This window comes from Struthio camelus, chromosome 1 (assembly GCF_040807025.1).
Source record: "Struthio camelus isolate bStrCam1 chromosome 1, bStrCam1.hap1, whole genome shotgun sequence".
NCBI classification, from domain to species: domain Eukaryota; kingdom Metazoa; phylum Chordata; class Aves; order Struthioniformes; family Struthionidae; genus Struthio; species Struthio camelus.
The window spans coordinates 97,166,673-97,184,690 of NC_090942.1; the positions used below are offsets into that span (position 1 = coordinate 97,166,673).

General features: G+C 40.6%; 1 protein-coding gene across 5 annotated transcripts in view; it reads left to right on the top strand.

Moving 5' to 3' along the window:
• The window catches only part of NME7 (NME/NM23 family member 7), a 98,810-nt gene that overhangs the window by 14,767 nt on the left and 66,025 nt on the right, over positions 1-18,018 (top strand). For all 5 annotated transcript variants that reach the window (XM_068959608.1, XM_068959614.1, XM_068959626.1 and 2 more), the window contains exons 2-4: positions 4,590-4,697; positions 8,232-8,398; positions 16,385-16,495. In XM_068959608.1, the coding sequence (XP_068815709.1) occupies positions 4,590-4,697; positions 8,232-8,398; positions 16,385-16,495 (386 nt within the window). The remainder of the gene's footprint in view (positions 1-4,589; positions 4,698-8,231; positions 8,399-16,384; positions 16,496-18,018) is intronic.

Sequence of the window (18,018 nt, forward strand, 5' to 3'; positions counted from 1 at the left end):
CTAAATTCCCCTTCCTTAGTCTGTGATGAGCCTAGAAGTGCATATGACCACTAGAAAATTAATCCACTAGATCCTGATTCCCTGCTATTTCCATATTGAGAGAAACTCTAGGACGAGATTTAGAGACAGAACTAGAGGAAAAGGCCAGATGCATATTCCAGAATAGTAAAATGCTGTGATAGTCAGAAGACCGCTTGAAGCTAGAACAACTGGATTCAGATGTGTTTCTGCTCAGTTAAGACAGGAGGGATGGTCTTGTTTCTCTGCCTTCCCATCTAAGATTCTTAGTCCCTTGTGAAAAGCTTTGAAAAATATCCTTTGGTCTTACCATAGAACAGAAGCCTTTTGGAAGTCTTCAGTTTTTACAGGACAAGATCATTTCCTGTCCAGATTATGAAGCGTTCTGCTTTCTGGGTATGAGCTTCCGCAGCAGCTACTTTGCAGATGAACCATTTCCCTCTGCAGCAGGGTGTTGTGAGCGCAGTTCTTTTGTACGTGCTTGAATTTAGCTTTCAGAACGTAGCCCCGTGCTAGCTAAGGATGACCGTGACTCCCCCGCTTTCAGAACTAAGTACAGAATTTAATTTGTTTTATTCAGCTTTCCCTCAGTAAGTGTTTCACATGTGCACAGAGACATGCAACACACCCTCCTACTGCATATTCACACGTACAAATATAAACAAACACAACTAAACTAGCAAAACTTAGAAGTCAAGCAAGCCATTTTTCCCTGCAGCTTGTGAAAGAATGAAGAAAGAGAAAGATTATTCTTTCCGTCCTCACAGTAGATGAAATCCTGACATCACTGTTTTCAGTGGCCCTGGAGTTTACTATGGGTAGGAGCTGTAAAAGAAGTGAACAAAATGCAACAACTCTAGAACTACCAGTATGTAAATGTACAGTGCACAGTTGCTACTGGGTTTTTTAATACTGGTAATTTTTCCACTGATGTGAAAACCCTTATGAAAAATCAAGTTACTTCTGTCTGATTAGGAATTGCTTGGTTAATTGTGTAACCAGAGGCTAAGTGTAGCTGTGATGAGGGCACAGATACAGAAATGCCTGGAAACTAATGTTTTAGAGGGAGAATTTTCTGAGTTGTAAAGTATTCATAGATTTACTTGAATTGCTGTTACTTGAGCTGCTCACAGTAATTTGACTAGTGACCCATGCATCTCAGCCATTTCCATGAGGAATTGAATGGCAGAGCTCTGTCTGGTCAAAGGCTGTGAAATTTTTCGCTTTCAGGACTCAGTGCTGATCCAGAGCAGTGTGCTGTATTGAATGTGCTGCTGTCTACGAGATGGTCTTTAATCAGTCCCTTCCGGACAATTGTTTTCTTTGCAAATTTTCTTTGTTAGGAGGTTGAACAGAAACCAAAGATTAAACGTGGCATGGATAGCATGCTCTCATCTTTGAGACTCCCCTCCAGACTGCAGTCTGGGACACATCAGTGGAGGAGCGCATAAGATAGTTTTCTGCTCTGCCAGTTCTATTGATGCAGCGCTTTAATGGCAGATGAAAGTAAATATTCATGAAAGATAACTTTAGAGTTGCAAAGACTAAGTATTTTGTTGCAGTCATTATGTTATTTGATGGGAAGTGGAATGTTGTCTGTGTTGACTTTTTTGCCTTCAAAATCCTACTCCTGAATTAAATGATTAAATGAAAGTCTCAGTTCTCATTTAAAAAGAATTATGTATTACAGGCTTAATATATACTTGCTTTATTTAGCTTATGATGTTAAATTGGTTGATGTTTTTGGTTTGGAGGAGCAACGTTACAGTGATGCCTGGGAATGGGTCACCAGAATATGTTCACGTTATTCCGTGTCACAATTGCATTCAAGATTCTCTTCTATCTGTTATAAGACTATTTACATAAATCTGCAATTGTGGAATTACAGACCTATTCTCTTTAACATTACACTTGTTTCCCAGGGTCTTCAAGTTGCATTTAATATTGACTTCCTTCACTTTGCAGTGTGTTCTTCTGAAACAATCTACCTATTCACAAATCTAATCCATTTCCAATTATTTTTACAGAATTTCCCATAAGCTGTTAAATTTTCTGTTAATATTGTGCTCTCTGCATTTGAAAAAATATTTATTGTGTTAATTTTATGTCCATAAAGCAGAGAAAATCGTAATTCTGACCAAGGGCAAGTTTTCCAGACTTTGTTTTGATCACCTTAAAAAACTGTTAGCTCTCCATATTTTCCACATATAAAATACTAATCCATTCAAATTTTCCTGCTTGCTGCTTCCATTATTGGGCATTGAGGAGTTAGATCAGCAGTGTTTTTCAAATCAGAGTGGGGTTTGTTACCTTGCCTTTGTTTACCATGCTAAAAGAAGATAATAAAGAACAGTCATTTCTGTCATTCAGCTGAATAAAAGGCAGTGGCCTGCAGTGCTTGCTGAATGCTCAGACATTGAGTAAGATCTTAGAAAATTAACTTCAAAGGCACCTTAAAACCAAGGTTTTGTTAAAAGAAAAAAGGCAGACAAAATCACAACACCCAATGTGGTTACTCACTGTAGCCATGAAGATGCTGATGACTACGTTAAAAATCTAATGGTGTTTTCTTTGCTCGTTCATATAAATATGTTACTTCCCTGAGGCAAGTAAGCATGTGGAAGTTTTGGAGATCGTGCTGAAATGAAAATGAGTAGCATCTTTGATAATCACTACCTAGAAAGCATATTTGAAAGTGATGCAACAGCATGAAATAATTACCATGACATAAAATAATGCAATTATATGTCTTGCTGTTATGAGGAAGCATTGATTAAGGACAGTGCATGTTTGTTTATTTCATACTTTGCTATTTGATTTCTGGAGGTATTATCCTTTAAAAGAAGAGACTTTTTCTTTTTAGACAACCTCTTTGGTAGAGAACTGCTTTAGAACAGTCCTCTGTAACATGCATCATTGACAAGATGATGATCGAATCATCAGTCATATGCTTTGTTTTGTCCTCAGCAATATGAGTGTATTTAAGATCAAGGTTGAAATCTGTCATCTGTTATTGCTTATCATCTCTCATTATTGCTTATTGCCAAGGGCATGCCTATATGAAAAAAATGAAGTCTGAATTTTGACTTAGGAAGGTGTTTGTTCTGGCTTACGTATTTCTAGAATGATGGCAGCAGCAATGAAGACAAGCACGGCTGGCTAAGTCCCTAGCGAGGTTTTATGCTGGCTCCTGCACCTGAAGCAGGAGTTTAAGTAATGTCAAAGGCTATAGTGTAGAGAAAATACAGAAGGTAAATTTAAGTCGCTAGTTCAAACAATGCATTCATTGCTGCATAGACTTCTACATTTATAACCAAAAATGTTTGCATCCTTTACTGAGCGCTGTGATGCCCCCACTGTGTAAGTCTTTCTGTGGTACAATCAAGTCTTTGTTTTGCAGTGTAGGGATAGCATAAGGACTGACAGTAGGGCAAGGGCACTTTCCAGGAGGCTTTGAACTGTACAGATACCAGACTTTATCATAGAGTAAAATTGTGAAATTGTTCTTCATTATGTCATTCTTTCCCAGTGCTGCAATATGTTAGAACTTGAACCTGCAAAAGCACTTATGTCTTAAATCAGTTTTAAGCTGGAGATGGTGAGAGGAAAAATGTACTGACCACAAAAACAAGATCACTGTTTTCTGTGTTTATGAGCTTGTACTCATGAGGAAAAATAATTATAATTCTTTTCCAGAATTGTCATAGAAGCCCATGGATACTCTTTCTGTCCTATTGTTTTGTGGTCAGTCTTTCAAACAACTGAAATCCTGCTCTGTTTTCTGAAATCTGAAGGATAATAAATCCTACATGGCTTCACCTTGAACTTCCAATTGTACATAAATTTTTAGAAGTGGAAGAGAAGAGTACAGAAGGGTGAGGCCTGGTGAGAAGCTAGATGTGTATCTATACTTTGAGCATGATTGCAGTCTAGCTTTCTCTGCACGCTCCGTAAGGGCAGAAAATTAGTTGTAGAGAAGATGAGATCAAGTTACTTAGGCTTTATATAAATTTCAGGAAATTGAGTAGTGAATCAAACTAACTTTATCCCTAACTTGAATACATTTATCTCACCATTAACAGAAGTTGAGAGGTCGCTGCTCAGAAGCAGGACAGTGTTTTCTTATAGGCAGTGTGGGAAATGTGTAAAGATTCTCTAGCTTAACTGTGAGCAAACACACTTTTTATAACAAATAAAAGTAAATCAAATACCTGACTCAATTTCACAACGTTAAGAAGTCCAAGAGCAACTGCTACAACAGTCCAGACTTGATAGATGATGGGATCAGAATAAGTTTTGAGTCTACCTGGGGAACTACCATATTGATTTTACCATACATAAAAGACGGTAGCTAACAAGTGAAACTGTATGACTTTCTGTGGTAAGCAGATCTAGTGATGATATGCACAGTGTGGAAGAACATTCACTAGTGAATTTTTTGACTTGTGAAAATAACAAGTGCAAAGAAGTTTTTTAATTGTGTATCTGAATATACAAAAACATATATGATTACTGTGATAGCCTTCCCCTCCCCGCCCCCCCCACCCCCCCCACCCTTTTTCTTTTTCCAGAGTCAAGCTGACAGATTTGCTTTCATTGCTGAATGGTATGACCCAAATGCTTCACTATTCCGACGCTATGAGCTCCTGTATTATCCAAAAGATGGATCAGTGGAAATGGTAAGGATGAGAGAAAAAATCCTGTTATCGTAAGCGTAACATCCAATTAAATAGTTTGTAAATTGGCAAGCCACTGCCTACCATACAGTTTTAACTTCCCAGGAAATTAAAATGTAATTTAAGTCATCTCTTGTTCTGTTTCTAAAACTAAAAGAAAAGCAAAGATATCAGTTCACAGTGGAGCATGTGGAAGAACTTCCATGTTTATGAATTTATTCTTGAAAGATTGTTCTGGCATGGATAGATTGATTTTCGCAAATCTGATTTTATTTAACCTTTACTTTGGTTTTAGTATTGAAACTCCGCAGCACTGACCTATGGTATGAGAAACAAAGTGAAGTATATTCCAAAAAGGAGAATAAGCTTCAGATGGAAAGCCACAAGGCACTGAAGAGTAAAACGGAAAAAGTGTTATCCAAGGAGAGGAAACTGTAAACTGCGGTTAATTCAGTTTTAATGCAGAGAAGGATGATTCAGACAGTGGCATCCACATTTTTCCGTCAGTGGTGCTTGCAAAGATCTTTCTGACTTGAGATTCATACAACTACTCTCCATTGTTTATTGGTAGTGCAGGTGAAAACAAGCAATTTTCAGAAGTAGGTGCATCTATGAAAATATAATATATGTAGTAAAGATAATAATAAATAGTAAACCAACCAGTGCTTTGTGGTCCCATGTATGAATGGGTGAATCGTTGGACCCAGCCTCTTCTGTTTTTTAATGAAGACCTAAGGGATTTGAGAATGGCCTAGATTGGTAATAAAATTAATAAGGGTGAATATCCAGAATTTTAGTTTTCCTACTGCAAGCATCAAATGCAGAAATAAGAAAGCTAGCAGAATCTATACTTTCTTACTCAAACTGCTCACTGAAACCATGGCACACACCTGTATGAGGAGATACCCTTTGCACTTTTTACTGATAGTTTGTTTAAACAAGCTCTACCACAATAATGTCCCTTTAAAGTGAGTTCCTTCTATGATGTCTCTGTGTGCACAGTTGTCAAAACCTGAGGGTTTGTTTTTGTTTTTGGTTTTTTTTTTTCCCCAGAGACAGTTTAGCTAATCAGTCAGGAGCCGTAATAATCTTCCTACACAACCATGTGTAGGCTGGTAAAACTGTTGTTCGTTTCACCTAGATATCTCAAAACCAAGAGCTTTCAAGGTGTTCTTAAGTTGTCTTTACTCATTCTGTACCAAACACCTGTGGCTTGGTATGCTGCGTGGCATTTTGCTAGCATGCTCTCTGGTGAAGATAGTATTGTGTGTGCATAGTCATGAGCATATGTAGGCTGTGTGTGATCAGGACTGGAACTAAGAAGCAAAAATGCATGTCACACCTCTGTAGTGTCTCTCAAAATTAGTTTTGGGGATGAGTTTGTGGAGAGAGATTAAACTCAGGATTCTCTTCTGGATTTTTTTAAATTTTTGCAAAATTTGGTGATATTTTTTCTATCATTGCTTCCCAATTCTTCTGTATCTTTTGGTGTCTTCCTGGGGAGATAGTGGGCTGCCGGCTCTTCCCCCTGACATATCTAAGGAGAGGGGAGGTGATGGACATGAGCTGACTTCTTGCTGCTTATGGGAAAGATGTTTCAACCCTTTAACACCTCCCCAGTGAGAGCTCTCCTTTATCACACCTCAGCTGAGGGTGAAACAGAGCTGTTGAAGGCTTGTGTTATGTGAAGGCTTTCTAGTCCTCAGCTTTGCTTTTCTTCTTTCTCAGTCCTTCCTATCTTGGTCGTTCCTGTGAAGGAAGGTGGCAGTAGGAATAGTGAAACAAGTTTCCAGCTGGCTCTGCAGCCTTCAGAAGATAGCATAGGTTTTTGTCTGAGGACAGAAAGCAATTGTGATGAGCAAACTGGATCTCTTGACAGAGATATGTGTAATTCTCTGAATTTTCCACAGTTAATGACTCCCATGGGGAATTCTTAAGTCTTGAACAGCTTCTCTTTCTACAGGAGATTCCCTAAAAAGAGAGAAGGAATCTTTAAAAAGGACAGAATCCTAGCAGAGAATTATTTTGATTCAGATAATTTACCTGTACGTGTAATGTGAGAGAAGGGAAGGAAAAAAACCGATCTGAACAGCATTACCTTTTGTCTGCTGTGGCTTATCATTTGCATTTTAAATAGATCTAAATTTCTACTATAAAGAAGAATTCTTTAATACAACTGGATTTCTTTGTCGTCTTTTTTTTTTTTTCTCCTTCCTCTTTATCTTCTGTTGGAGAAGAGAGAAATACCTAGGGACCCTCTTCCTAGCAACTGTTATCAAAATGACCAAGGACACGTTCAGATTTTTAGTCAAGATACTGAACAATTTCAATATGATCAAGTCAGTTAATAAGACTCCTGGCGAAGTCCAGGGAAAACCAGATAGTTGAATTCAAGTGATATTTTTCAGCATGTTGCCATTTCCTTCCCTCCTGTGCTTGAATAGAAGACATTGAGAAGGAGCACACACGAGAAGGCTGAAGAAGTTTCAGCAGGGAAGGATTCTTCCTTGTAATCTTGCCTCAGCAGAAAAACGTATCACAATAATTTGTATGTTCTGCATCTCCAGAGTTTTGGCTATCCTGGAAAAACTTACAATTCTGCTAGCCCAAGCCTGAAACAGAATAGAAATCTAGAAATTTAGATCACAGAAGAGCATATAATTTTACTCGAGCACAATTTTTTCTCCAAAATTTAAAGGAAGGAAATTCTTTCTTTTAACACTCTTCTAGTTTATATACCATCACAATAGGGAATAGCACATGCAATTCAAGACAAGGAAGGGGAAGTTTGGGCTGAAGAGGACAAAGCCCTTCTTTTGATAGGATTCCACTTGCCCAGGAAACTGAAGGGATCTTTAGTTACGTGCAGTGGAGAAGAAACCGTTCATCAGGTTGCCTTTTGTGCTTTGCTAGCCCACCCAGAAAACTGCACGTTAACGTCTTGCTTCTTACTCAGGATGAAGACACACAACTGAATTGGCTTGACAGGCGTTTTGAGCTTGCAGCTCTAGGCAGTGAGAGAGAACTTTTCAACCCAGTGCTGCAACCATCCATCCATCGCTAATTCTGAGTCTCATGTAGTACAAATAAAGCATAGTATCACTGGAACAATGCCCTGAAGAAGAGACCTGTCACAGCATGTATCATGGTCATTTCTGGTGTGAGCCATTGGTCTGTGAAACAGCGTAGATCTGCTGGGGGGAACTCTCAGTGAGACTGGGCAGAGTTGCCCACTAGGCACCTGAACCGTTTATCACAGCTCGAAACAGCACAAGCAAATGATAAAATAAAAAATGCAAAGGCAGTTGTCAGCCCAAGACTGTTTAAATGGAACAAATTTGTAACTGTGGTTTTAATTTTCTGAGCATTTATGCTACACACGCAAGTTCAAAGGGTTAAAAATTAAATCAATTTAGTGATCAGACTTGGTCCCACGCTACTTTGGAAATGTCATAAGGTAGAGTAAAGATTATGTTGGGTTTGTCCACAGTTTAAATCTCTTGCTATAGTAGCTTTTAATGTTTTTTTTCTGTGCAGTATGATGTGAAGAACCATCGCACCTTTCTGAAACGCACCAAGTATGACAGCTTACACCTTGAGGATTTGTTTGTGGGCAACAAAATTACTGTTTTTTCTCGTCATCTTTCCTTAGTAGACTATGGGGATCAATATACAGCCCGCAAGCTGGGCAGCCGCAAAGAGAGGTAAGAAAACACAAGTTTTGAAACGTTTCTTTATGGAGGGGGTTTCAGAGTAATTGTCTTTGCTGGAGTTGGGAGAAGATTTGTGGGGGAACGGGAGAGGAGGGTTTAGCAACAAGTTTGCATCTGGTTTGAAGTGATCTAACATGTTGATAATTAGAAGGAAGTGAAGTGGTCCTTGCTTGTGGGCAAACCCATGATTGTTCCTCCCACCTGATAAAAACACCAGCTTGCGCAGATGTCAGCTGCTGGCCTCCTCCAGGTCCTAGGAGAGACCAAGAAGGGGAGGAGGAAAACGTTTCAGTTCAGCTATTACTCCCCTGGGGCAGGCAGCAACAGTATCCTTGTGATACCCTTTTGGTTACAGTTGTGTCATATGGGTTCTGTTGGGGCAGGATTGGTGTGCTACCCCTCATGTGTGCTCGGTTTGGAAGGACTGAATCTTGCAGAACTGTATCACATCCCTCTGTAGAGGCTGTACGGAAGCCTAGTGCTCCACAGGCGTATGCCCTGCCAATCAGATGTACTTTATATTAGCAGTAGTAATTGAAAACAGTAGGAAGAGAAAGGAGAGAGAGAGGATTGGTTCCATTCTTCATTGCGTTTCCCACCACGAAGGATTTTTTTTTCTAGGAAATTTTTCAGCATCTGAAAAACTCAGCATGCATGAGGACAGGAAGGATAGAATGGGAATGTCAAGGAAACCTATAGACTTGTTTATTAAGACAAAAATCATGTCTTTAATGTCTGAAGATAGGACTCATCATCTCTTTCCTCTAAAGGAGGAGACACCTCCTTTAGAAAAGACGTGAAGAGTCCCACACCAAAATTATCAGGAGAGACTTAATAAAATGACAATAAGATTAATTTACAACAGATTTAAATGTGATTTGACTGCAGTGCAGATAACTTCTGAATTTGCAAAATCAATGAGTTTAGCCCCAGCGTATTTTGAAAAGAACACAGAATATTTTCTCAGATACGATGTTCCAGAGAGCCCCATTCTACTAGTTTCTTTCTCCCTCCCACTATCTGGGCTTATTTTAAACTCTTTTTGAAGAGGTATATGTAACCAGACAGGCAGGAAGAGTTCAGTAAGATTGCAAGTCCCAACACTCATCTTTATCTTAACCTCACAAAAACATTGCCTTGGAAATGACCGCCATAACAACTTTCCAGAGGGAGTTCTCCTGGTACTCTGTCTCGAAACTTGAGTTGGGACAGGTGGAAGGGTAGCAAAGGAGGTAGAGAACAGCAGAAGAGGGCTTTTAAATACTTGAATACTCTCTCTGTTCCTCAGTAGGGCCTTGGGTAAAGTAGGTCTGGCTTATCTATGTTTTTGATATCAATTTACCCTTTTACAGTTGTGTTTTTTCTTTTCTGCCTAAAGTAGCATAAGCCCTGGCGTTGATGCAGTTATAGCACTGGTTAGTTATGCTAATAGGTATACCGAAAGGTAGCTTATGAAATGGCATATTCATCTTATAGTAGAGGAGCAGCTACAGCTGTATACAGCAGTGATGGTATCAATGAAGTGGTCCTGGGAGAGGGAATGAGGTTTCATCCTGCTCAACAGAAGGGAGGAAGGGAATTTATGACATGTCAGCTGCTTGGAAAACATTTTAGGAATGTTGGCTGAAAGATAGCATAGATATGCAAGCGGTGTTACATATTCAGAATGGCCCAAAGGAGCACAGTGAAATGCATCTTAAACAGCCAGGCAAGAGATCCTCAAAATCTTGTTTCTTCACAGAAGCTAGCTTTCACTGAGTAAACAGGGCTGTACTAAAAGAGCCCTTGGGGAAAGTGACTGCTTATGAGGTGTTTGTCCTTTTGGCCTGGTCCTAGAAGGTTTTACAGCAGTGATTAGTTAAGTAGATAAAGTAAGATTTCAGCAATACATGCTAATTCCTGAAAATAATTTGTAGGTGGAATTCTGCTAAAAATTTTGTGACTGCTGCATGAGGCAGAACATTTTCCTATCTTTTCTTGCCTTTGTGCTGTGCAGGACAAGTTGTACTTGAGCTCAACTTCGGAAAATCTGTTATGTGCTTTGTTCACTGAATATACATGTGCACAGGCTCAGCAAATGTCCATGAGGGAGCTTGAGGACTGTACTTAAAAAAATCTCAAATGTTTTGAATGAGGAATATTTGTTTTTGTCAGTAAAGCAAGCAAATATGACTCCGGGTATACAGAAGACACAAGCAGATGGGTAAAAAGAGCTAGTATTTGAATAAACCTTTTCTTGATTTAGGCTAAAATTATTCAAACAGTTTTACAAAAAACAAAATAAAACCAAAAAAAAGAACCCTTCAATGCAGTTTCGGTTTCTACACTTAATTTCTTCTATCCTGGGTCAAGTTTTAGATATTACAACCATATTTGAGTGTTCTTCTTCCTCACTCCTTTCCCAGTGCATTGTAAGGAACCATCATAAACAATGAGTAAAATGGGTAAGTAAGCACGTGCTTACTTACAAATGTTACCACGTAAGGAAACACAGGTGTGAGGAAGGGGTTTCTGTTTCTCTAGTTTTTCGCTTGTGATCACAGAATCACAGAATCACAGAATGGTTGAGGTTGGAAGGGACCTCTGGAGATCATCCAGTCAAACTCCTCTGCTCAAGCAGGCTCACCTTGAGCATATTTGCCAGGATTGCATCCGGATGGGCTTTGAATACCCCCAGGGAAGGAGACTCCACAACCTCTCTGGGCAACCTGTTCCAATGCTCTGTCACCCTCACAGTCAAGAAGTTTTTTCTCAGGTTCAGATGGAACTTCCTGTGGTTCAGTTTCTGCCCATTGCCTCTTGTCCTGTTGCTGGGCACCACTGAGAAGAGTCTGGCCTCATCCTCTTGACACTCCCCCTTCAGATACTTGTACACATTGATGAGATCCCCTCTCAATCTTCTCTTCTCCAGGCTGAACAGGCCCAGCTCTTGCAATCTTTCTTCATAGGAGAGGTGCTCCAGCCCTCTAATCATCTTGGTAGCCCTCCGCTGGACTCCCTCCAGGAGTGCCATGTCTCTCTTGTGCTGGGGAGCCCAGAATTGGACACAGGACTCCAGGTGAGGCCTCCCCAGGGCTGAATAGAGGGGCAGGATCACCTCCCTCGACCTGCTGGCAACACTCTGCCTAATGCACCCTAGGATCCCATTGGCCTTCTTGGCCACAAGGGCACACTGCTGCCTCATGTTTAACTTGTTGTCCACCAGCACTCCCAGGTCCTTCTCGGCAGAGCTACTTTCCAGCAGGTCAACCCCCAGCCTGTACTGGTGCATGGGATTATTCCTGCCTAGGTGCAGGACCTTGCACTTGCCTTTGTTGAACTTCAGGAGGTTCCTCTCCGCCCACCTCTCCAGCCTGTCCAGGTCCCTCTGAATGGCAGCACAGTCTTCTGGTGTGTTAGCCTCTCCCCCCAGTTTCGTATCATCAGCAAACTTGCTGAGGGTGCACTCTGTTCCTTCCTCCAGGTCATTGATGAATATATTGAACAAGACTGGGCCCAGGACTGACCCCTGGGGGACGCCACTAGCCACAGGCCTCCAACTTGACTCTGCACCATTCACCACAGCCCTCTGAGCTCGGCCATCCAGCCAGTTCTCAAGCCACCTCACCGTCCACTCATGTAGCCCACACTTCCTGAGCTTACCTAGGAGGATGTGATGGGAGACAGTGTCAAAAGCCTTGCAGAAGTCCAGAAAGACAACATCCACTGCTCTGCCCTCATCTACCCAGCCAGTCATTCCGTCATAGAAGGCTATCAGATTGGTCAAGCATGATTTCCCTTTGGTGAATCCATGCTGACTACTCCAGATCTCCTTCTTGTCCTCCAGATGCTTAGTGATGACCTTCAAGAGGAGCTGTTCCATCACCTTTCCAGGGATGGAGGGGAGGCTGACAGGCCTGGAGTTTCCTGGCTCCTCCTTCTTGCCCTTTTTGAAGACTGGCGTGACATTGGCTTTCTTCCAGGCCTCAGGCACCTCTCCTGATCTCCAGGACCTTTCCAAGAGGATGGAGAGTGGCCTAGCGATAACATCCGCCAGCTCCCTCAGCACTCGTGGGTGCATCCCATCGGGGCCCATGGATTTGTGGATGTCAAGTTTGGACAAAAGATCTCTAACCTGATCCTCCTCCACCAAGGGAGAGTCTTCCTTTCTCCAGCCTTCCTCTCTTTTCTCCAAGGTCTGGAATTCCTCAGGACTGGCCTTAGCAGTGAAGACGGAAGCAAAGAAGGCATTCAATAACTCTGCCTTCTCCGTATCCTTTGTCACCAGGGCACCCGCCCCATTCAGCAGCGGGCCCACATTTTCCCTAGTCTTCCTTTTGCTATTGATGTATTTGAAGAAGGCCTTCTTGTTGTCCTTGACATCCCTTGCCAGATTTAATTCCAACTGAGCCTTAGCCTTCCTTGTCGCATCCCTGCACGCTCTGACAACGTCCCTGTATTCCTCCCAAGTGGCCTGTCCCCTTTTCCACATTCTGTAGACTTCCTTCTTCTGTTGGAGTTTTGCCAGCAGTTCCTTGCTCATCCATGCAGGTCTCCTGCCCGCTTTGCTGGACTTCTTCCTCAGAGGGATGCACTGATCCTGAGCCTGGAGGAAGTGACGCTTGAATATTAACCAGCTCTCTTGGAGATCCTGGGTGATCCTGGGTGGTGGTTCTGTTTCTGTAGTTTTTCACTTGTGATCCTGGGTGGCTTGTAACCCGAGGTGACTGCTTACCTGACCAGTATGTCCTTTCTACGTTGACTGTACTTAGAGGCAGTTACCACTGCAGATCTTGAAAATCTTATAAGAATGCTTGCAGCAACCAGCAATATTTGAATACTTTTCTTACTTTTCTGACTGGGTGTGTTATTCATATGCTTCCAGTCATTGACCTAATTAGTGATTCCTCCCCTACAAGACATAAAATATTCTACATGCAACAGTCCTATTATTAGAAATAAGTAGGTCTCACATGCTTAGCCACAGCAGGCATTGTGCACCGTTCCTTTGATCAGCTCCCGTTTTCTGTTTTTTAGTACTCATTGGAGTACTGTTGTACAATCCTTCTGAAAATACAAGCAAATGAGCTTAATTTTCATTCTTTCTCCTTTGTTCCTAGACATAAAACTGTTTCAAAATGTACTTTGTAGGCTGCATCATGTCAAACCACAAGAAACATATTGCTAATTAAAACTAAAAATAGGGCACTTGAATCCAAATCCAGTCTCAGAAGCAGTGTTCAGTATTCTGAATTCCACTGCTTCTTACCCTGCATACCTCTGAGAAGCACTCACTGAAGTGTCATCGTTTATATACCGATGGTGGAATAAGTTGTAACAGTTGTTCTTTATAGTTTGTATAAATGTCTTCTGGGTAAACTACTTCATAATATAGTGTTTCATTACCTATTGCTAGAAATTATAGTTTTACTAGAAAGTTTGAAATTAGAAAAGTAAGGGACAGATTATTTCTGGATTTAAGTGTCTCTTGAATACCAAGTGTAATAACATAGATTCAAAAAAACATTCCTCAAGGAAATTCAAAAAGGACTGAAGCTCTAGTTCCCAGGAATTTGATCCTTACTGTTCACGATAAATGAGTGTCGAGAACCTCTTATGCTTGAATGCAGGTCATGCATTGTGGGACTGGGTATGCGCGTCTCACGTGGCTCCTATGCAACTGTTCCCTCTCACGTGCCTTGATGCACGTGGCTTATCCTGCCATATAATAGATACATATCACAGAATGGGGCGGAGCTGTGAAATCCTTGGGAAAGAGGGGAACAGTTCATAGACTTTGTGAATTACACTGGCAAACTGCGTTGACTGCAGGCCAGAGGTCGGCCTTTCCTAGTCTGGAGATAGAGCTAACCCCGATTTAGTTCGCACTGCAGTGAACTGAAAGCATGTGCACGGTGGACCGCTCATCTGAGGGGAAGTGTACTTTTTTAAAATTACTCTAATGAAGTTTCTTGCAACTGCCTGACTACAATTTTATTCCATCAGTCTTTCTGTGTCCTATTTCCCAACAGATCTGAGCCTAAGCTGGTCTATGTATGTGAGCTTCCTGCTGCTTAAGGAAATCTGGGTTTGTTTCTGGGCTCTGAAGGTCATCTATGTCTTTCCCTTACTTTCAGATGAAATATCAAACGTGTAAAAAATGTCCCCCTTTCCTTTTGCTTTTCCTGATATCTCACTTCCTTTAGATTTGCAGTGAAATAGATGATTTCTCTGTCTATTCCCAAAACATCTGACAATCTGGAGTTACTCAAGGTTCAAAGTGAATGCAGGGGAAATTTGCTCATCTGTAACCTCGGCATATCTGAGCTGATAATAACATATTGTTGTGGACCTAAAGGCTGTTTTCCATGCTATGCTGGTAAATAAAACGAGAAATTTACAGTTGTTTGCCTTTCCTTTATGGAAGTACTGCAATAAAACATTTTACCTTGGATAACCTTCATTGTTGGGAACAGTGTAAAAGATAGAAAGAGTTCTTTAGGATTTGTCAGAGACTCGGAGTCTCTGGGATACGTGACTGAATAAATCTGTTGATTTGTAAGCTGAGCACATTTGAAGCTGACTCACCACAAGATGCATACAAACAGAAAATGTCCTTTTACAGACCTGCTTTTTGTGCTTATTATTTTGGATTAATATTATGTTTAGTGCTGACAATATACTTGATCCTATGTAAAGCACGTTAATAAATCAGTCCTGGCCTGGGGAAATGTACTGTATAAAAAGATAATTATGGGGAAGACAGGATGTACTTGGGTACAGGGATGTAGGGGAGAGAGCAGAGATTTTTGGATTGGTCTCCCCTAGAAAATAGCTGTCAGTCAGTAAAGGAGACTGAATAGCTCCTCTCTCTAACCTTTTATTGTATCTCTTAAAACTGTGACATGCAAACTGTATGTCAAGAAGTGTTTGCACGGTACGAAGCACAGTGGGACCCTCTTTTCACTGGGGCCTCCATATATTTTAAAAGTAATAATAAAATAATCATTTCACTTTTTGAATGTTATGGAAGAGGCACACGTTTAAGGAATATTTTAAAAGGGGCAGTTTAACAGCTTTTTTTTTTTTTTTATGTGCATAAAGATTTCCATATTAGAAAAAAGGAGGCCGAGCAAGCATAGGAAGAGAGAAGGAAATGAATCGGTTGTGTTCTAAGCCAGTGGTGAATGAGGAATGTGGCGAAACTGTCCACACTTGCAGCATGAGAAGGATGTACTTCAGAAATTTAGTAAATATATCAAGGTTCCTTCTGACTGAATATTCCTCATGCCTTGTGTGTGCCATGAAGCTAATCTTTTCTATCTTGTTGTCAAAGTCCCCTGTTTGTGAGACTGTGAAGTTATCTGCATTAGAAGTTTTCTTGGATTCTTGGAACTGAAAACCCTGAACAGCATCTCACAGACAAACTGCACACATAAAGCAAATCCAGGTCTTAAATAGTGTGGAATCTGGGAGAAGAGCATCTGACAGCAGATGAAGGAAATGGATTAAGTTTTCAGGAGTGCAAGGACTTTCTCAGGTCTGAAAGAGAAGCAGCAAACTTCAAGTTGAGTACTGTTGCTCTGAGTTCAGTTTAGGCAGTGCGAAGGAAGAAGTTAGCTATTGCTGTGGAATAGAGGGATACATTACCTAAGGCAAAAAGTGATCAGATTCTTAGCCCTGAGAGTGACAGGAGGAGTGAGTAAATAGCAATTGCTGGTGGAACATTAAAGGCTAACTGGGATGGAAAGCTGAGGAAATTGTAATGTGCAAAACTCATCAGAATAATGTCTTGAACAGGCATTCAAGAACAGCATGGAAATTGATGAGACACTGGGAAGAAGATGCTTGACTGTGGCAGAATTTTTTTCTTTGATGTGATGGTTTTTGTCTGAATATAAACTCAGTTTGTATACTAAATGCTCTAGGGAAAGTAGAGTTAACTGTATCTCTCTTCTCTTTTTTTTTTTCTTTTTTTTTTTCTTTTTTTTTCCCCAGAACGCTGGCTCTGATTAAACCTGATGCAGCACCCAAGATAGGAGAATTAATTGATATCATTATTAATGCAGGATTTACAATAACTAAGGCCAAAATGATGGTGCTTTCAAGGTAAGAAAATTCTAAAGTTAGCTGTATAGGATCTGAATATTATTTTTGCATTTAAGGACATTCTCTGAAGTTATTCCGTGTTATTCCACACATTAAATCCATTCCAGTGAGTAATAAAGGGAAGACTCATCTATTTCATAATCATGTGTAGGTTTCTGAAAGTGTATAGAGAATTAAGCTAAGTGCTGAAAAAGTTCTGTGCAAATGCTTATGGGCGAATGTCTCTGTGTGAATCCAAGGTGACTAGTATAGCTTCAGCAATTCCGTAATGTTTATTATTGACATGTTTCTATGTCTTCACCCTGTGGCTTCATCTTGCAACTAATATTGCTAATTATAACAGAGTTGTCTTTAAAGCAGTTGGTTTGTTGCCTCTCAGTAAATCCATCCTCTTAATTTGTGCTCCCAGAAAATGAATAGAAGTCCCCAGCAAAGCAAGTGATCTTTTGGTCTTATTGAAGGGAGGGACAGATTTTACTCATGCATCTTCCTAATCCCCCCCTGCCTCCACACCCTATTGCTGATGTCAGCCACAAAATAAAAAGAAAACATGTTGCAGAGGAAAGAACGCAGTTGGTGAATTTACTCATTTACAAGAGTTCCCCGAGGTTACTGCACCGTTTCTCAGTTGTTGCTTTGCTGTCCATATAAGCCTGTCCATATACAACATCTCTTTGACAAGAAAAACTTTCTTACCATTTTCGTGGGTTCTTATGGCTTCTGTATGAGAACAGGAACAATTTTCTCCTAGCTCAAAGCTTTTCTGGCTTTCTGAAATATAGATAAAACACTGTGACTCGCTCCTCCTATCTGTGTGTTCACCTGTTGATGTGTTTGACTGCTCTGGTCCCAGATCCTCCCTCAAATAACTCCAGTTCATCAGTTTAGTCTAATGCTGATTCACAATCAGCCTCAGTGTCTTTCAAGCCAACTGTTTTTTGGCTTGCTCTCTTGCAGTCTGAGATATTTGATCCTGAAGTGTTGGAGGGTTCTTTATTTCAGTGTCTGTCTGAGAATTTGAAGAACTATTGAGCCAAGTCACGTGCTCTGGAGTTGACTCACCCTGAAGAAAAAAGAAACTTTGAGATTTAAATTTTTATTGCCTATTGCTATATTAAAATCTCAGCTTGAAAATTGAAAGTAATGGTTAATAAGCACAAGACTGAGCTGTGATACTGGATGTATTTAAAATGATGTCTGAGTATTTGTGGTTTCTCTGTGGACTGCTCCATTTTAAAATGTTAGAACTGTAGCTTTGCCAGTCTTCTGCACCTAAATCTCTGCACGCATACTTGTTCAAATCAGCACCATGATCTACTGCTTTCTTTAACGGAATTATTGCTGACGGTTGTTTGGCAATCCCTGTTAACTTGATTCATGCGTTCCATAAAAAATGTAGCTAAGATATGAAAGTGAGGGTAGGCACCTACTTATATAGGTCAGCTCTCTAGTCTCTTCAGCTAATCGTGCCTCGATTCAATCCATTATTCCCAGATGAGCATTATTTTCTGTTCTTTAAAAGT